Source organism: Diplotaxodon limnothrissa, linkage group LG23, assembly GCF_057381915.1.
Source record: "Diplotaxodon limnothrissa isolate DT_005_m linkage group LG23, D_limnothrissa_male_GT1.1, whole genome shotgun sequence".
NCBI lineage: Eukaryota > Metazoa > Chordata > Actinopteri > Cichliformes > Cichlidae > Diplotaxodon > Diplotaxodon limnothrissa.
Window position 1 is genome coordinate 18,705,596 of NC_140617.1, and position 21,362 is coordinate 18,726,957.

At 41.0% G+C, this 21,362-nt stretch overlaps 1 protein-coding gene across 1 annotated transcript; it reads right to left on the reverse strand.

Annotated features, from left to right (window-relative positions):
* Positions 1-15,960: 15,960 nt before the first annotated feature.
* Positions 15,961-21,331, reverse strand: LOC146607811 (polymeric immunoglobulin receptor-like). The gene is made up of 5 exons (XM_085347991.1): positions 21,160-21,331; positions 21,046-21,056; positions 18,866-18,917; positions 16,996-17,310; positions 15,961-16,094 (listed from the first exon to the last, which is right to left on the reverse strand). The coding sequence occupies exons 1-5, from the start codon at positions 21,329-21,331 to the stop codon at positions 15,961-15,963; spliced, it is 684 nt and encodes a 227-aa protein (XP_085204117.1).
* Positions 21,332-21,362: the final 31 nt, after the last annotated feature.

Consider the following 21,362-nt stretch of genomic DNA (forward strand, 5'->3'; position numbering starts at 1 on the left):
CAGTTTCTGGAAGACACCTTCTTCAAGCAGTGGTACAGGAAGAAGTCTGCATCCTTCAAGAAAAACATGATTTTCATGCAGGACAATGCTCCATCACACGCGTCCAAGTACTCCACAGCGTGGCTGGCAAGAAAGGGTATAAAAGAAGAAAAACTAATGACATGGCCACCTTGTTCACCTGATCTGAACCCCATTGAGAACCTGTGGTCCATCATCAAATGTGAGATTTACAAGGAGGGAAAACAGTACACCTCTCTGAACAGTGTCTGGGAGGCTGTGGTTGCTGCTGCACGCAATGTTGATGGAACAGATCAAAACACTGACAGAATCCATGGATGGCAGGCTTTTGAGTGTCCTTGCAAAGAAAGGTGGCTATATTGGTCGCTGATTTGTTTTTGTTTTGTTTTTGAATGTCAGAAATGTGTATTTGTGAATGTGGAGATGTTATATTGGTGTCACTGGTAAAAATAAATAATTGAAATGGGTATATATTTGTTTTTTGTTAAGTTGCCTAATAATTATGCACAGTAATAGTCACCTGCACACACAGATATCCCCCTAAAATAGCTCAAACTACAAACAAACTAAAAACTACTTCCAAAAACATTCAGCTTTGATATTAATGAGTTTTTTGGGTTCATTGAGAACATGGTTGTTGTTCAATAATAAAATTATTCCTCAAAAATACAACTTGCCTAATAATTCTGCACTCCCTGTATATGTCATATCAAAACAAGCCCACACCTGCAGTTGTTTCAGTTTTTCACTGGTGTTTCCTGTCAGCTGGTCAACCTCACATCCATATCAGCCAACCAAATGACAAGTTCCTCCCTTTGTGCTTCAAATCCCTCCCACTCTGAGACAAGGAGCTGAAAGAGATAGAGAAAAGAGTCAATTATAAAGAAGAGAAAAGTGAAACCCTCCTCAGGTCTGACTCGCATACCTGCAGTTGACCTGTGATGGACTCCAGTTTGGCGTTCACGTCATCGCTCGCCGATGCCAGCAGCCGAGTCTGCAGGGTGCCCTGGAAGAGCTGAGTTAATGTTCGACTCCTCCTGGTCAGGCTCTCCAGCTGGATGAGCCGAGGTCTCCCCTCTCGCCGCTGCCTCTGAACACAGAAACACAAATTGCATCTGAAGCAGGAGGTGCAGATTGTTTTTGCTATTCTTTTCTAAATCCAGGCTAGATCACGTGGAGGTATTTGGAAAACTTTTTTGGCCAGCGGACAACTGTTGTCTTGCAGAAAGTCAAATCAAACATATGCGATACACAATCAATTCACAAGAACACATAAAAAAATAAGTCCAGTTCTTGCCTGATTTCAAGTGAAATCTGCATCAAAACAGGGTGACAGAAGTAAAACGAGAGCACAAAGCCTCACTTTTTACAAGCCTGCTATTACAGTTCTCCTCTATGCAGACGACTTTCCTGTTTTCAAGGCACAACTTGGATCTGCTGTACGAATCTTATGGATACACACTAAATGAAACAATAGTGTGCATGACTCCAGATTCTGATCCCTCATCCTAATATGGTCCCAACATAGCAACAGCAAGAAAGCAAATGTTGAGGCTTCAAAATACAAAGTCCATAAACCAATGGCTGACATGGGTTTTATCATAAGGGTGATAAATATACAGATTTCAGTCTGTCTTAGAGATTTGATGTTCATTTACCTGCAGATGCCCTATACGTGCCTGCTCCATGGTTTTCCACAACATTTTGCACATCACTATTTAATACAGGAAGTAGGTGAACTAAAACAAGTCATCGTTCTTTGTGAGAGGACCATATTAATGAAACAAACCTCATCATAGGGAGCCCTAAAGATGCTCCTGCTGCTTCTCTTCCTCCTCATCCTAAGCTTCCTTCTCCTTGTCCTCGCCTTCCATCCAATTGTAATTCAACCTAATTGTGTTTCTCCCCCTCCTCTTCCTCATTTTGTTGGAGCTGTGAACACAATTAATGTGAATCTGGATTAATTTGTGCAAACAAGAAAAATCTACAGCTTTTTGGTCAGAGGTGCTCTTGTGATTTAAGCCGGGTAGAGTAGATTTATGTGTTGATGCTACCTGCTTCAGCTCTGGCTGCTGAGTGATATTTACACCCTGGCTGGATTACAAACTTTAACCATGTGCTGAACTTTGGCCCGGCGTTGATACCTCTTGTTAGTATAACGACCTCTTCTTAGCTTGTATGTATGATGTATGATGGTGGATAAATGAAATATACAAAAAAATTAACTATATTACAAAAGAACATCTACCTTGGAAACATCAAATGACCGGAGCATAACTTGTCAACTAGTCCGAAACTAAGTTATGCAGGAACAGTCAAAGACACACCTTCTCATGTCACATTTCTATTCATTTCTATATAATTCGATTAGACAATAAAGAGTTATCTAATCTAATTATTCATTCAAAACACTTATGCATAGCTGTATTTTATACAGCTCATACAGAATTCAAAGTACAGGTTCATGTGAGTATTTAATGTACGGCTCAGATCTACAGAATTTCAGAGTTTCTAGAGCAGACAGAGCTCACGCCACAACAGGCTTCAGGCGCCATTTTAGTGACTTTAACAATATATTAAATTTTAATTTCGGTCTAGCTGACATTAGGTTATGTACGCAGCACGCAATTGAACCACATATTTTAGAAGCCAAAGGTTCAAATTAGCTGGGAGCAGCTTCACTTAATTATAACAGTGGTTTTGTTAGGAAAACAGTTGGATACTAAATTGCGTTGACCTCAACGGCTAACGTATCTAGCTAATAGCTACTGTTAGCACAACATTAACAGCAAGCTACAATGACGAGTAACAAAAACAAAACAGTAATAAGGTTTTAATGAAAATGTTTTACCTTTTCTAACAGTCCCAGAATCCACAGCTTCAAAGTCCAGCAGGTACTGAAGACTGTTATCCGTTTCGCTGTCACCGTCCGTGAGTTTTTTTTCCCCGAAGGTCAAGGCCCGCCGCTCGCACACTCTGTCTGCGCATGCGCATCCCAACGACTGACCCCCTCCATCCGCTCCCGGGAGATTATAGTATGACGTGTTCTGACGTCTCTCTCTCTCTCCCTGTCATTTATTTGGCTCGAAACATATTAACAAATTGATCAGTGATGAACAACTACTCAGATCATTTACCTAAGCAGTGTGCTTTGTCAAAACGAAGTCTGTGTCCATTACACTGACATTCTGTTCTGCAGTTGTTATTTACTTGTATTTTATAATTTGACTTTACATACTGCTGGGTGGTTTGTAAAGTTTATTATTATCATTATGTTATATTTTCAAAAATATATAATAATCTCAAAAGTAATGCCTTGGAGTAGAAAATAGTAATGCTTTATTAAAATTTAAAACTAAAGTACAGTATTTGAATGTGTGTATTGTGTCTATTGTTTGCAAATATTTCTAACTTTTATTTGAATATTCAGTTTCCTACCATCTTCTCTTAAATGGTAATTGCCAGGTATCCCGCCCTTCCCCTTCGCACACACATGCACACAAAGAAAACACACAGTATAATTCACAGCCTCATTATAGTGAATAAATATTTATGCCATTTACACCATCAAACTTAGATTGCTAAGGATAAAGAACCTTTTGTTCTTTAAAGAACCATTTGTAATAGCTGAAGAACCATCCACAAAATAAAAAGGTTCTTTGACGTATGATGGTTCTTTAAAGAACCATGAAGACATCTGAAGAACCATTTAAGAACCATAATTTTTCTGAGTGTACAAAACAGCACAAGAGAAGGAGGATTTAGTGTTTGTGTTATTACGAGTGCTAAACAAGAAGAGTTCCCAGATGGTACAGTGAACACATGTGTGACTCCTGTGATTAAAGCATCTTTCTTTCAGCTTAACGAGTGAACCGTCAGCTCGTTCAAACACACGTTAAAGTCCGTTTGGCTCGACACCACCGAACAGAGGCGGCAACATAACATAGCTAACATTAACAGTGCAGTGAATCCTGCTTGTGCCGTGATATTCAGGACTGCAAACCGAGCAGTATCACTGACTTTCAGCTTGTGTTGGGTGGATATATGACTGACTTTAATTATCCATAAAATCATCACATTCTCTGTAAGTTTAAGGTCAACTATTGAACGGTGTATATTTTAAAGTAAACATCACTAATGTCACATAACTCTGCTGACATGTGGCCAACAGTAATGTTTTAATGTTCTTCGTTATTAAACATTCGCACATAAATAACTGACATCATATTCAGTACTTACTTTTGACAGTTCACTCTTCGGCCGCTCCCTTCTGCCGTATTTTGCGGCAAAATTATCCACACCCACCGCCGCGCTATGAATTGTGGGATATATGGGACCACGAAGCGTGCACCGGACCGCGCTTCGTGGTCCCATATATCCCACCCGTGTACGTGTGGACATAGCCTGAATATACAAGATCACATTTCTGTAACAAACACATTAGTGAGGTATCTTCAGACTTTGCATCAGAGTCTTACACACTCAGGGAAAAATTCTGCCGAAGAAAACTTTAACTACTGTGATGGAAGTGGGAATGTTCCATGTAGTTTTGTTAATTTAATGAAAGCTTCATTTTACTCAGAATTGTTGCTTTATTGTTTATTGAAGGTGAAGAATGATATTTTTTGAGTGCTGATGCTGTTACTGATGATGATGATGACTTTTAAGCTTTCTGGGAGTTTTCAGTATCATCATGTTTGTTCAGCACTTTTTTAACTAAACCTGGAAGCAGCAGGTGAGCCACCTGTTGAAACCAGGCTGAAACACATCGAAACCTCAATCAGCCGTGGTCACATGACCTGGATGTTTTGAAACCTCAATGCTTCATAAACTCGATGACACAGCATGGAAATGGCAGCATGGAAACGGCAGGCGTGAGATCATAATTCCCATAATGAATATATTTTATCCATCTGCTTGTGAATTTGATCACCTAAACTTGTTTCTCAGCTATGAAATTTATTTATGTACTCCAGAAAAGGGCCAGTATAGGTTACCACCACTTCATCACACTGTGCAGGTTCGTAAATCATTACAGACATCCACACTTACTGTCACTGATCTGAGAACTGTCCAGCTCCATCTAACGCATAAACACTTTATGTTATCTACACTCAGCTGGAGTAGAGACCTGTGCACCACGTACCTGTGATCCACCTACACCTGGCCTCCAGGACTGTTTGTCTTTTTCAACCTCCGTATCTCATACTAGGCTCTAAACCAAACTATGACCTCTGCAGCTGTCAAAGAGTTTCAGTACTGATGCCTTACAGATAAACTGTGGGGTAAATAAAATGTCACTTTAGTTCAGTTAGAGTGAATTTATGCATTTAATCACAAAAAAGACAGTTTGCTTCAAATTTAACACTCACAAACTAACCAAACAGCGAGAGACTCTACCAAATGTCCTCTAAAAGTTATTCATTTAATGTCTCATGGATGTAAAGCTTTCAGTCTGCTTAACTTTAGCTCCCACTCGACAAGCAGAAAAGTTTGATTTATGGTGATCCACACCTCTGAATGAAACCATTCATTCAAAACAAAGCAACTAAGAGGGAAATAGACATAAAGCAAGGAATGGAGCAACACTGTACAGAGAGGGTGGTAATACACTTCCTAGTACTGCATGCATAATGTTGCACATTTTCACAAATCTGTTTCAGTGAGTATATTGCACATTAGTCGGTGATTTAATCCCATTGTACATTCGAGGTGAGATGAGGTATCGCTGTGTTATTTTAAGTGTTCAGTATTTTTTGTTTTGTTTTCCAACAGTCTGACTGTGGTGTGTTCAGTGTTGTGTGAGTATTTCACTGTTTGTGTTTTGCCATCAGTCTGACAGTTGTGGGGAAGAAGCTGTTAGACAACCTTCTGTGTGTGATGATACTGTCCTCTCTGTTGTGTCTCAGATTGTACGTACAGTTTTTGTGTCTGAGCAGAGGGTGAGCTGGATGGTGTGAGTCCCTGATAATTCTCTCTGATCTTTTTCAGCAGTGTTGTCTGTACGGAAAGTCGATGGAAGGAAGTTTTGTTCCTATGATCCTCTCTGCAGACTTTATGACTCTTTGCAGAGCTTTCCTCTCTGCCCGTGTGGTGTTTCCGTACCAGACAGTGATGCCTGCAGTGAGGAACCTCTCTATTAGTCCTCTGCAGTGTTGGTCAAGTTACTTGAAAAAGGTAATCAGTAACTAATTACTGATTACTTCCCCAAAAAAGTAATCCCATTACTTTACTGATTACTTATTTTCAAAAGTAATTAATTACTTAGTTACTTAGTTACTTTTTAAAAACACGATTTACAACCTGAAGAGGTGATAAAGCGATAGATCTTTCAGCCCAATTCTACTTTTTCTACATAATCCATCATACAAAATGTAATCAAATGGAAAAATCTCTTTTTTTTAACTTGTTTTATCAGTTTTAATCTTTTAACTTTATGCATCAAGCAAAAATTTAATTATATGCAACATTCTCTGAGTTGAATAAATTAGTTTAACATTTAAACCTATTTTCTGCACATTCCAGCACATAAAATAAAATATTTTTTGTGTTTACACTCACTCTTTCAAATAGATGCAAGTAAAACACAGCAGAAAATAAATAAAGTCAAAGACTCAGCGGTCCTGTTGCTCTATTTTCACCTATTAAGCAGCACTGCGGTAGGTGGAGGTTTACCCTGGTGCAGGTGTGCCGCGGCCAGTTGAAGAATCCGCGACTTTCTCTGTGAGTTTCACCCCATGAGTTGGGCAGGGATAGCTCAGTAGGTAAAGTGGTTGCCCCATGATCGGAAGGTCGGCGGTTCGAATCCACTTAACGGCTACCCTGAGGTACCCCTGAGCAAGGTACCGTCCCTACACACTGCTCCCCGGGCGCCTGCTTAGTGGGCTGCCCACTGCTTCACTGAGTGAATGGGTCAAATGCAGAGAAAAACAAGTAATTTCCCCATGGGGATCAATAAAGTATCCATTATTATTATTATTCCCATTACGTCATGGCGCACTCGGTGCTTGCTTGGAAGTTTAGGGTTTTTTTTCGCCGTAAAAAGAAGTTTTCTTCCCACACACAACGGACGCTAATGTTTTTGTCACTTTTTATGGAATCAAACTCAAAGTAAGGTCAGTACTTCCATGCTTTAAACGCTGCACGCTCATACTCTCTCCCACAATCGATATGTGATCCATTGTTGATCTGCACACAGCTGTTGTCACTAACGGCGCACTCGCTTACGTCACTGTCGTGAGACATTCTCGCAAAAAATCACGGTTTTAGTAACGCAGTAACGCAGTGTTCCTACGGGGAAGTAACGGTAATCTAATTACCGTTTTTGCAATAGTAATCCCTTACTTTACTCGTTACTCGAAAAAAGTAATCAGATTACAGTAACGCATTACTGCCCATCTCTGGTCCTCTGTAGGCCTGCGTGAGAGGGCAATGGTTCATGCCGGCTTTCCTGAGTAGCTGAATGTCCAGTATTAATTCTTTGGTCTTGTCTGTGTTGAGGATGAGGTTGTTTTCCTTGCCATAGAAAAGAACATTGTCTACCAGAGCCCTGTACCCAGATTTGGTACAGCTGAGAAGGCATTTTTGATGTTGCTGTAACAGTGATCCAGTGTTTTATTTCCCCTGGTGGGGAAGGTTACAAACTGATGCAGTTTGGGTTTTTATTTTCGTGCTCGCTGATCATGTCGTGCAGCTTTTTCAGTGCAACCTCCTCATTAGCAGATGGGGGTAATGTACACGGCACTCACAATGATGCACTGCAGTTCTCTGGGCAAATAAAAAGGCCTTAACCTCAGATTCAGAAATTCCACATTTTTAGGACAGGATTTGCTGGACGAGGGCGGCCGTTCCACCGCCACGGATCTTGCCGCTGTCCGTGGCGCTTCAATTCGCTCTGAAGACCGTGTAGCCCTCTGGTGTTATTGCCGTATCGGGTATCCTCTCCCCCAGCCAGGTTTCACAGGAACACAGTATGGACCACTCCTGAATTTCCTGAATGTCTTTTTCTGTGGAAATGCAAGCATGGAGTTCGGCCATTTTAAACTGAATGAAGGCGCTTTAAAAAAAAAAAAAACATTTAAAGGCATCTCTAGAAACTCCACAACCCATCTTTTAACTAGGGTGACCATATTTTGATTTCCAAAAAAGAGGACACTTAGCTCATTCATGAAGAACTTGTTTAAAGAAACATATTTAACATATTTAACATATTTAAATGATGCCTTCTCTGTGTGGTTAATGAATTGTGAAATAAAATATGTCATATAGGGTTTTACAAGTCAACAAGTGCAAAAAACAAACAAACTTCAAAACCTCTGGAATTAAATAATGGTACAGAAATAATGGCGCATCTGCATAAGAAAAATTACCAGTACTGGGACGGTATGAGGGCTGGACTGGAACAAAAAATTGACCGGGGCATTTTGACTAGAGACCGGCCCACCAGGTATTATAGGAAAAGCCATAAAGCCTTTGAATGAAAACAAATGCTGTTGTGATGTGATGTACACTGTCTTGTTGGTATATGTATGATTTCTATACGTTGTACATCAGATAAAAACTTTGGCTGTAAGATTCAGATAATTATTTATTAAAAGCTAGACATTTTAAATGCGAATAAGAAAGAAAAGTATTTCTTTGTGCCTCCCTTTTCCCTGTTAGTGCCCTACCTGGCCCCCTGGCAAAACTTTGCTAGACCCGCCCCTGCACAGTTACCAGCTGTCAGCTACTTAGAAAAGGATCCTGGTGTTATTTGTCTCTCAGAAACAGTTCATAATGTCCCTTCAACTCATTCATGTCACCTAAAAGGTAAACCTGTTTCTCCATCACCTGTTCAGCTCTGCTGATTCAGTAAGGACATCTCCTGGTTTCATCTTCATGTTTCCCTCTCGCCACATATCCAAACCGATATCATATCACTATCATAACATCATAGCACCCACCCAGCTGTATAGAAACTCCGTCATGCTAGCTAGTACACAGTACGAGCTATTGTAACTGACTGTAAAAAGTCAGCACAACGAAAATTAACTCTACCTAAACTTGGTTTATATCTGACCCAGATAGACTGCAGGTCATAACTTCTCACCTGAAGTTCAGTTCACCTGATACTCGGACCGGCGGCCGCCTCGGGTCTCTGCTCCTCCTGCCTCCCCTTTCACTCATCCACCTGCTGGCCTCTGTGGAAGCTCCGCCATAGCCACCACCAAATAACTTAGTTATTTTTACACATCGGCCAGCATCTAGCCAATCCACCACCTTACATTGTTTATACCGTTACAACAACAACAACAACAAAACCATCGGCTGTAAAAACGAAAAATCACCATCGGCCCACCGGTGGCCAGTCCAGCTATGGTCGGTATGAGGAAAATTCTTTTTCAGTTCGTCTGAAAAGATGCACTTGCGCTTTGGGATCTTTTAAACATCATTAGGTGCGTTGCTGCGCGCTGTCAGTCCCGTCTGTCAGCGCAGAACAAACGCTCACAACGCAAACATGGGTCCTCTGTCGGAATACAGGAAAACCTCATACACATGTATATGAAGTAAAGACTGGATTACATAGACACTCACTGACCTTCAGCCACACATGAAAGTCCTTTATGGGGGAGGTAAAGTTTAGGGTGACCAACCGTCCTCTTTTCCCCGGACATGTCCACTTTTCACGTTCTGTCCGGGGCGTCCGGGGGGATTTTCGAGATGGATTGTACATGTTACCAATATAAAATAAATAAATGAAGTAAAGAACTGAGGATTGGAGTGGATTATTTTTATTTACATTCACAGCACTGATTAAAGCAGATTAAATAAGTTTACTCATTTAAAGATAGCGAGAGCAAAGCTGTTTCTCAATGTGTCCACCAGGTGGAGACACAGCTCCACCTGGTGCTGTGTAGTCTGGCGCTCCAGCAGTTGGAGCTTTTAGTGTGAAAGGCAAAGACAGGCCTTTTGGCACATGTGCAGATGCAGTTCGCCTGGTGTGAGAGTGGAGCCAGCTGAGGTTAGAGAGCAAGGGAAGAAGAAGAAACTGAGCCTGTTGGATGGACATGGAGCTTTTACACAGGTGTGACGTGCAGCAGGTCCTTAGGTGTTCACTCCCAGCCTTGCTCAGCCTGTCTGCTCAGGTTCAAAGAGAGGTTGGAGAGCTCTCAGAGTTACCTGTGACAGGTGAGCATGAAGCTCAGGGACACAGACAGACTGACAGTAAGAAGCAGCAGTTTCTCACATTTGTGCGTTTCACTTCTTAACTAGTGATGTTCGATTCGTGAACGAATCGTTGAATACTCGAGAATCACTTGACAAGTGAATCATGATTCACAAGCCCAATTGACTCACTGACTCATCATTGTTGTTGTTAGCAAACTAATTCCATTAGTAGGAATATATCTAGCTTATAATTAAAATTGTGGGGGGAAAAAACAACAGCCAGTTTCGTAACAAAAGCATTTCTGCTCTGAACTGGAAGAAAAAACCCTGAGTAGAAGCTCACATCAAGAAAATAGCTCCTCGGTTCAGAGTAGCATCGCGCTGCTAACATGCTAACAACACATTTGAGATACTCACCCCCTCCCTTCCTGTGCTGAATCGTAAGCATAAGCGAATCACTCAGGACTCGCTCACCCCCTCCCTCCTGTGCTGAATCATTTCTGATCTGGCATTGTCATGGATAAAATCATATCTTTCCGAAAGGAGTTTTTGTGTCAAGCTGGGGTTGGCCGCTTCCTCTGTGGCCCCTCTGCTTTGGGGTGTGCCCCAGGGATCTATCCTTGGGCCATTACTTTTCTCGCTGTATTTACTCCCCCTTGGTGCGATTTTTCGTAAACACGGAGTGTCATTTCATTTGTATGCCGATGACTGTCAGCTTTACTTACCTTTTAGTCATTTGGATACCTCCCCATGTCAATCACTGCTTGACTGTCTTAGCGATATTAAATTATGGATGGCAAATAATTTTTTGAATTTTAATGGTCGCAAAACGGAAGCAATTTTATATGGCCCGCATCGTTCTACTGATTCTCCAGATGTTGATTTTGGTGATTTGACCTCTCATCTGAAAAGTTCAGTCACTAATCTTGGTGTTAAACTTGATTCTGCGCTTACTTTTGAAGGTCATGTAAGTGGGGTGGTAAAATCAGCTTTTTATCACCTCAGACGCCTGTCGAAGGTTAAGCCTTTCCTTTCCAAACCCAATTTGGAAACTCTTATTCATGCTTTTATCACCTCACGTCTGGACTATTGTAATTCCCTTTTAATAGGGGTCGGGTCGGGCACCTTGTCACGCCTGCAGTTAGTGCAAAACGCGGCGGCGCGATTTTTAACCGGTAGTAGGAAATTCGATCACATCACTCCGGTTCTGGCTTCCTTGCATTGGCTTCCCATTGATTTTAGGGTTCGTTTTAAGGTCCTTTTATTGGTTTTTAAATCTTTAAATGGTCTGGCTCCTGTGTACTTATCTGACTTGCTGAAGCCACATGTTCCTCCTCGCTCGCTCCGTTCAGCTGAGCAGCTGCTGCTGTCGGTCCCTAAGTCGCGGCTGAAATGCAGAGGAGACCGTGCCTTTTCAATTGCGGCTCCGATGCTCTGGAATAACCTTCCCCTCCAAATTAGACAAGCGTCATCAGTGCAGGTCTTTAAGTCCAGATTGAAAACCTATTTTTATTCCCTGGCTTTTAAATGGTAAATGGCCTGTATTTATATAGCGCTTTACTAGTCCCTAAGAACCCCAAAGCACTTTACATATCCAGTCATCCACCCATTCACACACACATTCACACACTGGTGATGGCAAGCTACATTGTAGCCACAGCCACCCTGGGGCGCACTGACAGAGGCGAGGCTGCCGGACACTGGCGCCACCGGGCCCTCTGACCACCACCAGTAGGCAATGGGTGAAGTGTCTTGCCCAAGGACACAACAACCGAGACTGTCCGAGCCGGGGCTCGAACCGGCAACCTTCCGATTACAAGGCAAACTCCCAACTCTTGAGCCACGATCGCTCCTACAGGCTTTTAACTCTGTAGGAAACTGACACCTTCTTATTTATTTTATTGTTTGTAATGATTTTATGGTATTTTTAATTTGGTTGTTGTTTTGATCTGTGTTGTTCAGCACTTTGGTCTGCCTGGTGTGTTCTTAAAGTGCTATACAAATAAACGATGATGATGATGATGATGAATCATAGAGCGAACGAATCACTCACTCACTCACTCACTCACTCACCCCCTCCCTCCTGTGCTCACAGCTTCTTCTTCTTCGTGGTTGGCAACCAATGTTAAGGCGCATTACCGCCACCTGGCTCACAGTGCAGTGGACATTTAGATGAGAAAATATATATTTGACACACTTAAGGAAAATACTAATAAAATACAAATAAACAAAATAAATGTTTGTTAAGCAATTTTGATAGGAAATTGCTTAATTTTAGAAATATTTTGCTCTTTTTTTTCTCTATAAAATAGTTTGGGTTTTTTTTTAATCATTCATCTTAGCAGTGGGATTTACATGAAAAGGGAAACAAATTAAGTTTGAGTGAAAATGTAAAATTTTTGCACTCTCTGGTCAACTGACTCAGTGAATCAAATGACTCAAAACATCCGACTCACTTTGGTGAGTGACTCATTAACACTCGATTCAGTAAAAAGAATCAAATTTACCATCACTATTCTTAACACAGACGTTCAGTGACCCCACAGAGGAAGCTGCAAGTCTGAGAATCCTTTCAAAGTAAAATATTTAACATGTGGTCTGCTCACAGTTCAGACCTTTCAAAGTAAACCTACAAACACACCTCTGAGCTGTGATGAGAGTCTGACTCAGGTGTGCTGTAATCATCTGTGTGTCCACAGAGCTGCAGTCACCTGCCTCGTCTTCATCGTCTCACACACAGGTGAGTATCCATCTGTTCTTTCATCAAACAGGAAGACTTTAAATTCAACGCAGCTATGTAGAGTCCAGTAATCAGATTGCAATTACTGATAAGACAGATGGGTAGGCTTTGTCTCTGTTGTGTTTTAAATGCAGTGCAGGTTTATCCACTCTGTTTTTCCACTCTCTCTTTTCTCCAGTGTGCTGATGTTTCTCCTGAAGCCTTCGTTACTCACTGTCTTTACTCGTCATTGGTTTTGGTGACGTTTGGTGATGTTGGTGCGTCTGTGTGACGTCACATGATACTAAAGCAGGAGAGGAGTTTAGTATCTTGGTTTAGAGAGGAACGGGAGATTAGCGGATGGATTAGCGTGGAGTCTGAAGTACTGGGTCATCGTGGTGAAGAGAGAGCTGTGGGTGAAAGATAACCTAATCATTCAGAGGGTCTCAAGGTAGAGCTGCCGCTCCTCCACATCAAAGGGAGGCAGTTGACTTTGTTCAGGCATCCGACTGGATGCTGCTCTGACTCCTCCTAGACGAGATTTTTCAGGTATGTCCTCCTTTGCAAAGTCTGTAGTGCAGATCCAAGACACACTGGAGAGATTATGTCTCTCAGCTGATTTAAGTGTGATCTAAGCTGGTGTGGGAAATCTACGTTGTAACATACGAAACCCCTTTTAACGCTACACTATAACCTTCCATGTCACTCATCCATTAAGGTCTGTGTCAACCCCACGTTACGTTTTTCTGAGATTACGTGTCAGGTAACCTCCCTCAGCATGGTCTCGATGCTTGCTGTTGTGTTTGTGTGTCTGTCAGTGAGCAGTGTGGTGCATGTGTGCGCCCCGGTTGGAGGTGAAGTCCTGCTGCAGTGCGTCTGCCCCGAGCTGCGGCGCCTGCCTCACAAAGTCGGTGTTTTCTGGAGGGACAGAGAGGACCGGACTGTGCTGGACATCATCCTCAGCAGCCCTTATGTTCGCTTCCAGCATCACCTGTTCAGAGGGCGAGTGCAGAGCTTTCCTCACACCTGTAACCAGGGAAACTTCTCCATCCTCCTGAAGCACCTGCAGCTGTCAGACAGCCGCAGCTACACCTGCTTCATCCCACAGCTGAAGCTCAAGGAGACTATCCAGCTCACTGTGTCAGGTTAGCTCCTCCTCCTCTCTGAGCATGTTCACAGCTTTGTTGTCGTGTCCCTCTGAGCTCCTCTGCTCTTTGCTCCTGATGCAGATCACTGCGTGTCTGAAGCTCAGAGGACTCCAGGACCTTCATCTGCAGACTCCAGCTTCACGGCAGGTTACCTTCATCTCACCACCAGCCTCACGCTCCTCATCTTCCTCCTACTGAATCCTTGATAGGAGCGAGGCCTCGAACACAGACTGAGCTGGACTCTTTCTTTATTTAAAGACTAAATACTTTTATGGTGGCCCCTAGAGACAAAGCACACTTTCACTCCACATTAAATGTAATAAATAAATCATATAATTACATTTAATGTGGAGTGAAAGTGAAAGCTTTGTAAATTTTCGCTATCTAGAAAGCGAAAATTTCCGAAGAAATTTTAAGTGTGCCTATGCTACTGCCAGATCAGTTGTCCAAAGACATCAGGATGTATGTATTTGGAGCAAAAAACTAACAGAAAAACTGAAACATATTTAGTAGAAATATGTACACATGAGAAATATCAATATTATTTCTTGGTTTTTCTCTTAAATAAATGGACTGGGGTGTAACAGCGACTTGCTTTGTTATGAAGGCCAAAGTGATGCTCAATGAGAACAGAAGAAGAAGACTCTAAAGACCACTGATCTGTTATTAATCTCTCACAGGTCAGAGTTGTTTCTTACAGGATCCAGCAGATGGCGATAATCCTCCAGAACACCAATTAAAAAAAGCATCTCGTACATGTTTGTTGTGTTTGGTTTTTGATATGATCACATGATGGCACCACGAGGCTGAAAGCTTAAACTTCAGCTCAGTGTGATCTCTGGTGAGATTTCAACTGCGTCACTTTTGTTTTTATAACGTAAAGAAATCAGATGTCTGAAAAGTCACTGAGAAAGATTTTAATGACATCCGTAAGTATTAAATTAAAGAAAAACAATTAACTTAAACTTTTGATTAAGACCTTCTGACACATTTAAATACTTTCACTCCCATTACAGTTAGTACCTGTAAAGTTTGGGTTGTGTTCAAAAGACTTTAAATCATCCTAACGTGTGTTTTAAAGAAAAGCTCTAGCTGAATTTTAGAACTATTTGCTAACAACACAATGAAAGAAGTAAAGGTGAATGATTCATTGTTGAAAACAGAAAAAAATGAATAAAAACAAAAGAGGGAGAGTTTTTTTCCCCCTACATTTTCCACTTTTACAGAACGCAAAAGCCAAATATTATTAGTACTAAGTAATAAACACTGTTTCTTGTTACTACTTTACAACTACATTCTAAAAATAAATATTAGGAAACTGTAAAAATTAAACAAGCTAATAAATAAACCATATAAAATACTGACAGATAAAATCTAAGGTATAAAAGTTGCGAGAACACACAAAGTGAAGTAAATCAGTGACAATGGAAGCAATACAACATTTGGATTAACTGATATGAGCAAAAAATGTCAAAATAGCTTCAAGTGTCTTGTTTTGGTTTGATAACAAAAAAACCCTTAAAATCAGTCAAGTTTTCCCCTCTTATAAATTGGTTCAGCTCTTTGTGCCACCTTTAAAGTTTCACACACATCTGAGGTTTGCATATTTGAGCTCCCATAAAGACCGCTTAAATGTAAAATATGTAGGTAAACATAAAGTCCTACCGGAATTGGCCCAATGAGGGAAAATAAAGGATGTTTCTATTTCTATTCTAAACCAAGTGAAGCTTAACGATTGTTTATAAGGTGCTCAGGCTGCCAGCCTTGAGGATATTTTCACATATTTGTTTTAGAAACAGCAGCAGTGGTGGTAAATATAACAAACGGCATATTTTAGGTGTCAACTGTCATTTTGTTAATAAAAGGTTATTTAAACAAGGCATGAAGACTATCCTTAAACAGAGAAGCACAACAACAAGTCCTCTTTGCCTACTTTAAAGAGCTGAAGAGCACAAGCAGAGGGGCAGAGAGGAGAGAAAGGTGGTGTTTGGAGGTCGTCACTGCTGCACCACGAGTCGTAGGAGGCTCAGGATGTGGAGTCGTTATTTTAACAGCAGGTTTCACTGCAACACAAAAAAACCAATCATCAGTTTAATAAGAACTGAACATAAAGAAACACTAAGTTGTTTGATTTTAAGGAAGGAAGCCTAAATCTGAAAATTATGGGCATTCATATAGGAATCTCTGAAACATTGCTGCTGCTGATGTAAAAAAATAGAAACATTCAGCTACTTTGTTTCTGTACAGCTTGCAGATCACAGCAGATCACCCGCAGTGCGATCTCTGTCTGGTGCTAACACAGTAAAAAAAACACATCCTTTGACCATTAGTTCAGATGTTTCCTGTTTTTTCACTCTGCTTTTAACACTACTGCAGCTCTTTAGCTGAACCTCACACTCAAATACTGATCGACTGATGATCGGATCGATTAGAAACAAACAAAAACAAGCAAGAAAACATCTTTAAGCAGACTGAGTTTGATCACAAACTGAACAACAATCATACAAAACACCCACACCTGCTAAAGGATCATTTGGTTCCACTCATGAAAATTTAATCTGTTAACGTTTGTCCACCTTCCACATTTGCCTGCTGCTATGTCTTCAAATAGGATCTAATGTCTATTTTTTCTACATATGGTTACAAAAGAGCCAGAACAGTTTCTGTGGGATAGTCTTACATATGCTGCTGATTAACCCCTCCACTGTGCATTTAGTGGGAGGGGGAGTGGATTCATAAGGAGGCTTTTTGTGCAGCAGTCAACTCTTTGTGAGCTTGAGGCTTCATCGACACTTACTGTGAACAGTTTCTGCAGTAAATCAGACTTAAAAAGGAAACCTGTCCTGACTGTCTGACCTTCATCCATCCATTTCTACTCACTAATCACTGCAGCTTATCCTTTTCTGCTGCTGCTGCACAAACACTGAGGTGTTCCTAATGAAGTGCTCGTGCTGCCAAACTGACCTGTGACCTTCAGAGTCATCTTGGTCTGATAGTCCACTTTGGGGATGTTGCAATCGTACGGGCCGGCGTTGTCCGCCCTCAGGCCCTTTATGAGGATGGAGAGGTTTCCAGTCTTGTATTGGTCTGGGAAGCTGACCACACGACCTTTAAACTTTGGATCTATTTTATGCTCTTTGCTTTCGATGATGTCCAACACAACTTTGTCATCCTTGTCCCTCCAGAAGGCAGTGACCGGCTCGGACAGCTTTTCAGAGTAGACGCAGGGCAGCAGGACCTCACCACCGATGAAGTCGGTCCTCACAGACTGGCTGCTGGCTGCAGGACGACAGGACAGGTGAGTTACAGGTTACCTGTGCACAGCTTCACCACAGCTCTGTGCTTTAGCTCACTGTGTGCAAAGTGAAGAACTCAGCAAACCCTCTTGAATTTCTCTAAATGTGCAGAGAGGCCAGTTTCACAGGGTTTGTAAACATGAAGACATTCTTGATAAAACAATCTGGAAACCTCAATCTCGCACATTCTGTGCATTGAAAGCAGACAGGTGAGGTGGTTTTGTTAGATTTTGTTCTGGGCAAACCCAAATGGACGAGACCCTGGGGTAGACCCAGAACCTGCTGGGGAGATGATCGCATCTGTCCTGTAAACATCTCGAGATCCACCAGTAAGAACTGGATAGTGTGGCTTTGGAGCAGTATTTATAAAATCTCTCTATCATCATTATCTATGTTACAAAAAAGGACAATAAGGAAAATCCAAAACTTTGGTTAGAGAGATCATAATGAATGATTCTTAAAAATAAAAAAACACTTAAATTCACTCACCAATTCATTTTTAACTCCAAAAATATGTATAAAGCAATAAACAGCCAACTTCCTGATAATATCCTAAAATTGGTTTTTAAAATAGACGGGGGACACAGTTTGATGGAGGCAGTTATATTTAAACCATCCCTGTGTCCACACTACACTACAAACTGTCTCTTAATGTGGAGTAATGACAGGAAGCAATGTGGAACCAAGAAATATGTTTGTCTGTAGCACCAACCGTCTACACTTCTAGTCTATTTCTGATGTAATGTCCTTAACCAGTGTGTCAGACGACCACCCACCAGCATGCACAAGCTCTTTAATCTAATTTACATTTTTAGTGCTAAAATATAATGATTGATGTTAATAATATAGCTTTTAAATGTATCATTTTACAAAAAACGGGGAAAAAATAACTGCAGTAATATTATTTGATGCCACTGAGGGTTGAAATGCACACAGGAGGCATCAAGGGAGCCGGTGTTCCCTACAGCTTCACTAACTGACTTGTCTATATGTTTATGGGATTTATGTTCATGTTGATTACAAAGATCTGCAGAAAGGCTCCAGTTATTCTTCACTCTGTACATTGCTGTACATGCCTTGTATACTTTCTTCAGCTGAACTGTGTACATTCAGGAAATATAACTATAACTACTGAATCATGCAGACCGCTCAAACAGTAACAACATTATCATCACTGAAATGGATACAAACTGAACCATTTCAGACCTCCTATCACAGCCACTCCAAACCCAGTGGCTGTGATTGGAGGTCTGAGCTCCACACTGAGATCCACACCTGGGATCAAGTCTCAGATACAAGTCTCAGTAGTGGGAACTGAAAACAGGTCTGAGTAGGATAAATACAACAAAAGATCCTGCCTTCAAAAGTCCACCTTAAAAGCTCACAGACTCACTGAAATCTTTATTCTGTCCTCTAAAAAACTCAGAGCAGGACTTATCCCATCTCACAGCTGTCAGAGTCTCTGAGCTGGATGGACTCTGAGGTCCTCGTTTCTCCCCAATGAATCACAGTAAACAAATTTTAAAGCTTAGACTCACCCGAGCTGCACAGCAGACACAGCAACACCACCGAGCTGCAGAGAATCGACCACTGAGAGACACACATGAAGGTGATTACGTCCTGCTGCTGATGTCAGATGCAAATTTAACTGCCAAAGGTATGAAAACACCCCCCTTCATTGTTTATGTACTCTGACAACCTTGGAGTCAGAATGGAACTATGTGGAACAGTAGAAGCTTCATCACTGATGAGGAAATTTTCCTTTTCCTTGTTCTTTCTGTCACAGCCGTCTATGATAGACTGAAGTAACACCCGAGTGCTCCGTGCTGGTGGTTGGAGTGAAAAACCAGTGGAAAGGAAGCAGAGATGTGATTGACTCAGAGACGGTGGTGTGATTTTTTTTTCTTTCCATGTTTTTTGTCAGGCGTGTTTGTGTGCAGGAAACCTTTAAACACGTCTGAGGCTTGCTGTGAATTTACGTCACTGTTTATATTGTTTTGTTTACCTGTGCTATTCTTCATAATGACATCATCAGACAGTTTATTATCTTGTAAATTTCCTATGACTTGTACAGTTTAGGCAACATTGTGCTACTGTATAGTTACATTGTATGTGTCATTTAATCCACAGTTTTTGGACTTTTGTTTATTTAAATATTCTGCTTGATTGTTTGTCTGTCTAACATCCACAGTTTTCAAGATATCGTATTGAAATATTGTGTGCTTATAGATACCAATAACAGCTTCAGCTGAGCTAATTCTGGTGAAAATCGGGTCAAAGTCACAGCAAATGTGAAAGTCAGTAAAACCCCTTTATCCACACATTTTTTTTTATAGATTGCCTTAAAACGTAACAACAATACACTAGGCTTGGGGAACATTACCGGTAATAATCGTTTCACCCTGACCTGTATTGTTAGCGCCTAAGGTCAAAGTTCACCTTGAAAGGAATTTTCAAGAAAACATATTTAGTATAATATTAACAGGCATGGAAACAGCTGTACAACACACTTTTTATTTTTTCAATTTGACAACATCACAGTGACACCTTAACAGACTGATGTCATCATGTTGCCATAAAAAGATCATCAACGTTTTATTAAAACCCTTGTCCTTTTACCGGGTTGTGCTCTGTGACTTCTCTTGCTTTTTTTCTTGAGTTCTTGCTGGTTTAGTGTTTGAGTCTTCCCTCAGTATTGCATTCATGTGTCCGTGTTTCCTCCTTTATCTCACTTCCTGTCTTATTTTTACAGTTAGTTGCTTTGCTATTAGTTTTGCTTCCCTCGTGTTGTCCTCTGTGATTTAGGTAAGCTGTGTCTTGTTTCCCTGTTTGCCCTTCTATGTGTCTAAATTGTGGTTAACTTCCACGAGTCTTTTGTCTGTTCTGCTTGCCCCACTGTGTTTTCAGGCTTTGTTTCAGTTTCAGTACTTACTTACAGACTTAAGGATGGCTGTCTTTACTTTCTCCAGATTCTCAGTCTTTTCTTCACTTTGCAGAAGAGTGACAGTGGAAGACATTTTTTGATCTTTGCAACCAGAACAAAATGAAAGCTGGAAAAAAATTCTATTTTTTACAGTTCACACAAAAAGTAATCTATAAGTTTTTTTCATTGTCATGTGACTCAGCAAACAGCAGAGATCTACAAGGGAAATGCATAGCATGGAAACAGAAGCAAGCCGAAAATACTGTGTAAAGATGAATAAAGACAGAATGAGAGAACATCACACTCCTCAAATGCACTTTAAACACTGACAAACTATGAGCTGTGCTTGACATTTACAGCAGAAAACAGGAATTTAAAACATATTAAAATGAAACAGACTAAACCATAAATAACAACAGTATTTGGTCATCAACAAAACGGGTTCCTTCAGGCATTAAATAGCATGTTAGATGGTGTAGTACCTTTATATTTTTGTAAAATAAATAATTCCAGAAGTTCAGACAGCAGCAGAGTTATGCAGGACTGGCCGTCATTATACAAAAACGAATGAACTAAAGTGTGTGAAGACATCTTCAATCTGAACAGAGCTGTGAGGACAAATACAGCTTTTCCCTCAAGCATCAACTCTGTGCACACACTTAAATCACAGATCACAGTGACTCCACTGCAACACACACAGTCAGGAGGATATTTTGCTGAGGAGACATTTCTATAAAGGTTTCAACAGGAAAGCAGAATAATAAGAACCACAACCAGAGTCAGAGGAGTCGTTACATTGACAGCTCCTGCAACATAAACAGGATCCGGATCAGTCAGGTTAATATGAGTGACTCTTAAAGATTCTGCTGTGCATGACATGAGGCACAGCTGTGTGAGGGAGCTACAAACCTGACACGATGAGGTGAACTAAGCCCACCATTGAGATGAAGCAGTCGTAGGAGCCACTCTCTGACAGCTGGATGTTCTTCAGAATTATGGAGAAGTTTCCCTCTTTGTACTGATCAGGAAAACTCAGTATTCGACCTGTGAACATCTGGTCCTGATACTCAGCAGATAGCATGCCATCGATGACGTAAAACACAGGTTTGTCC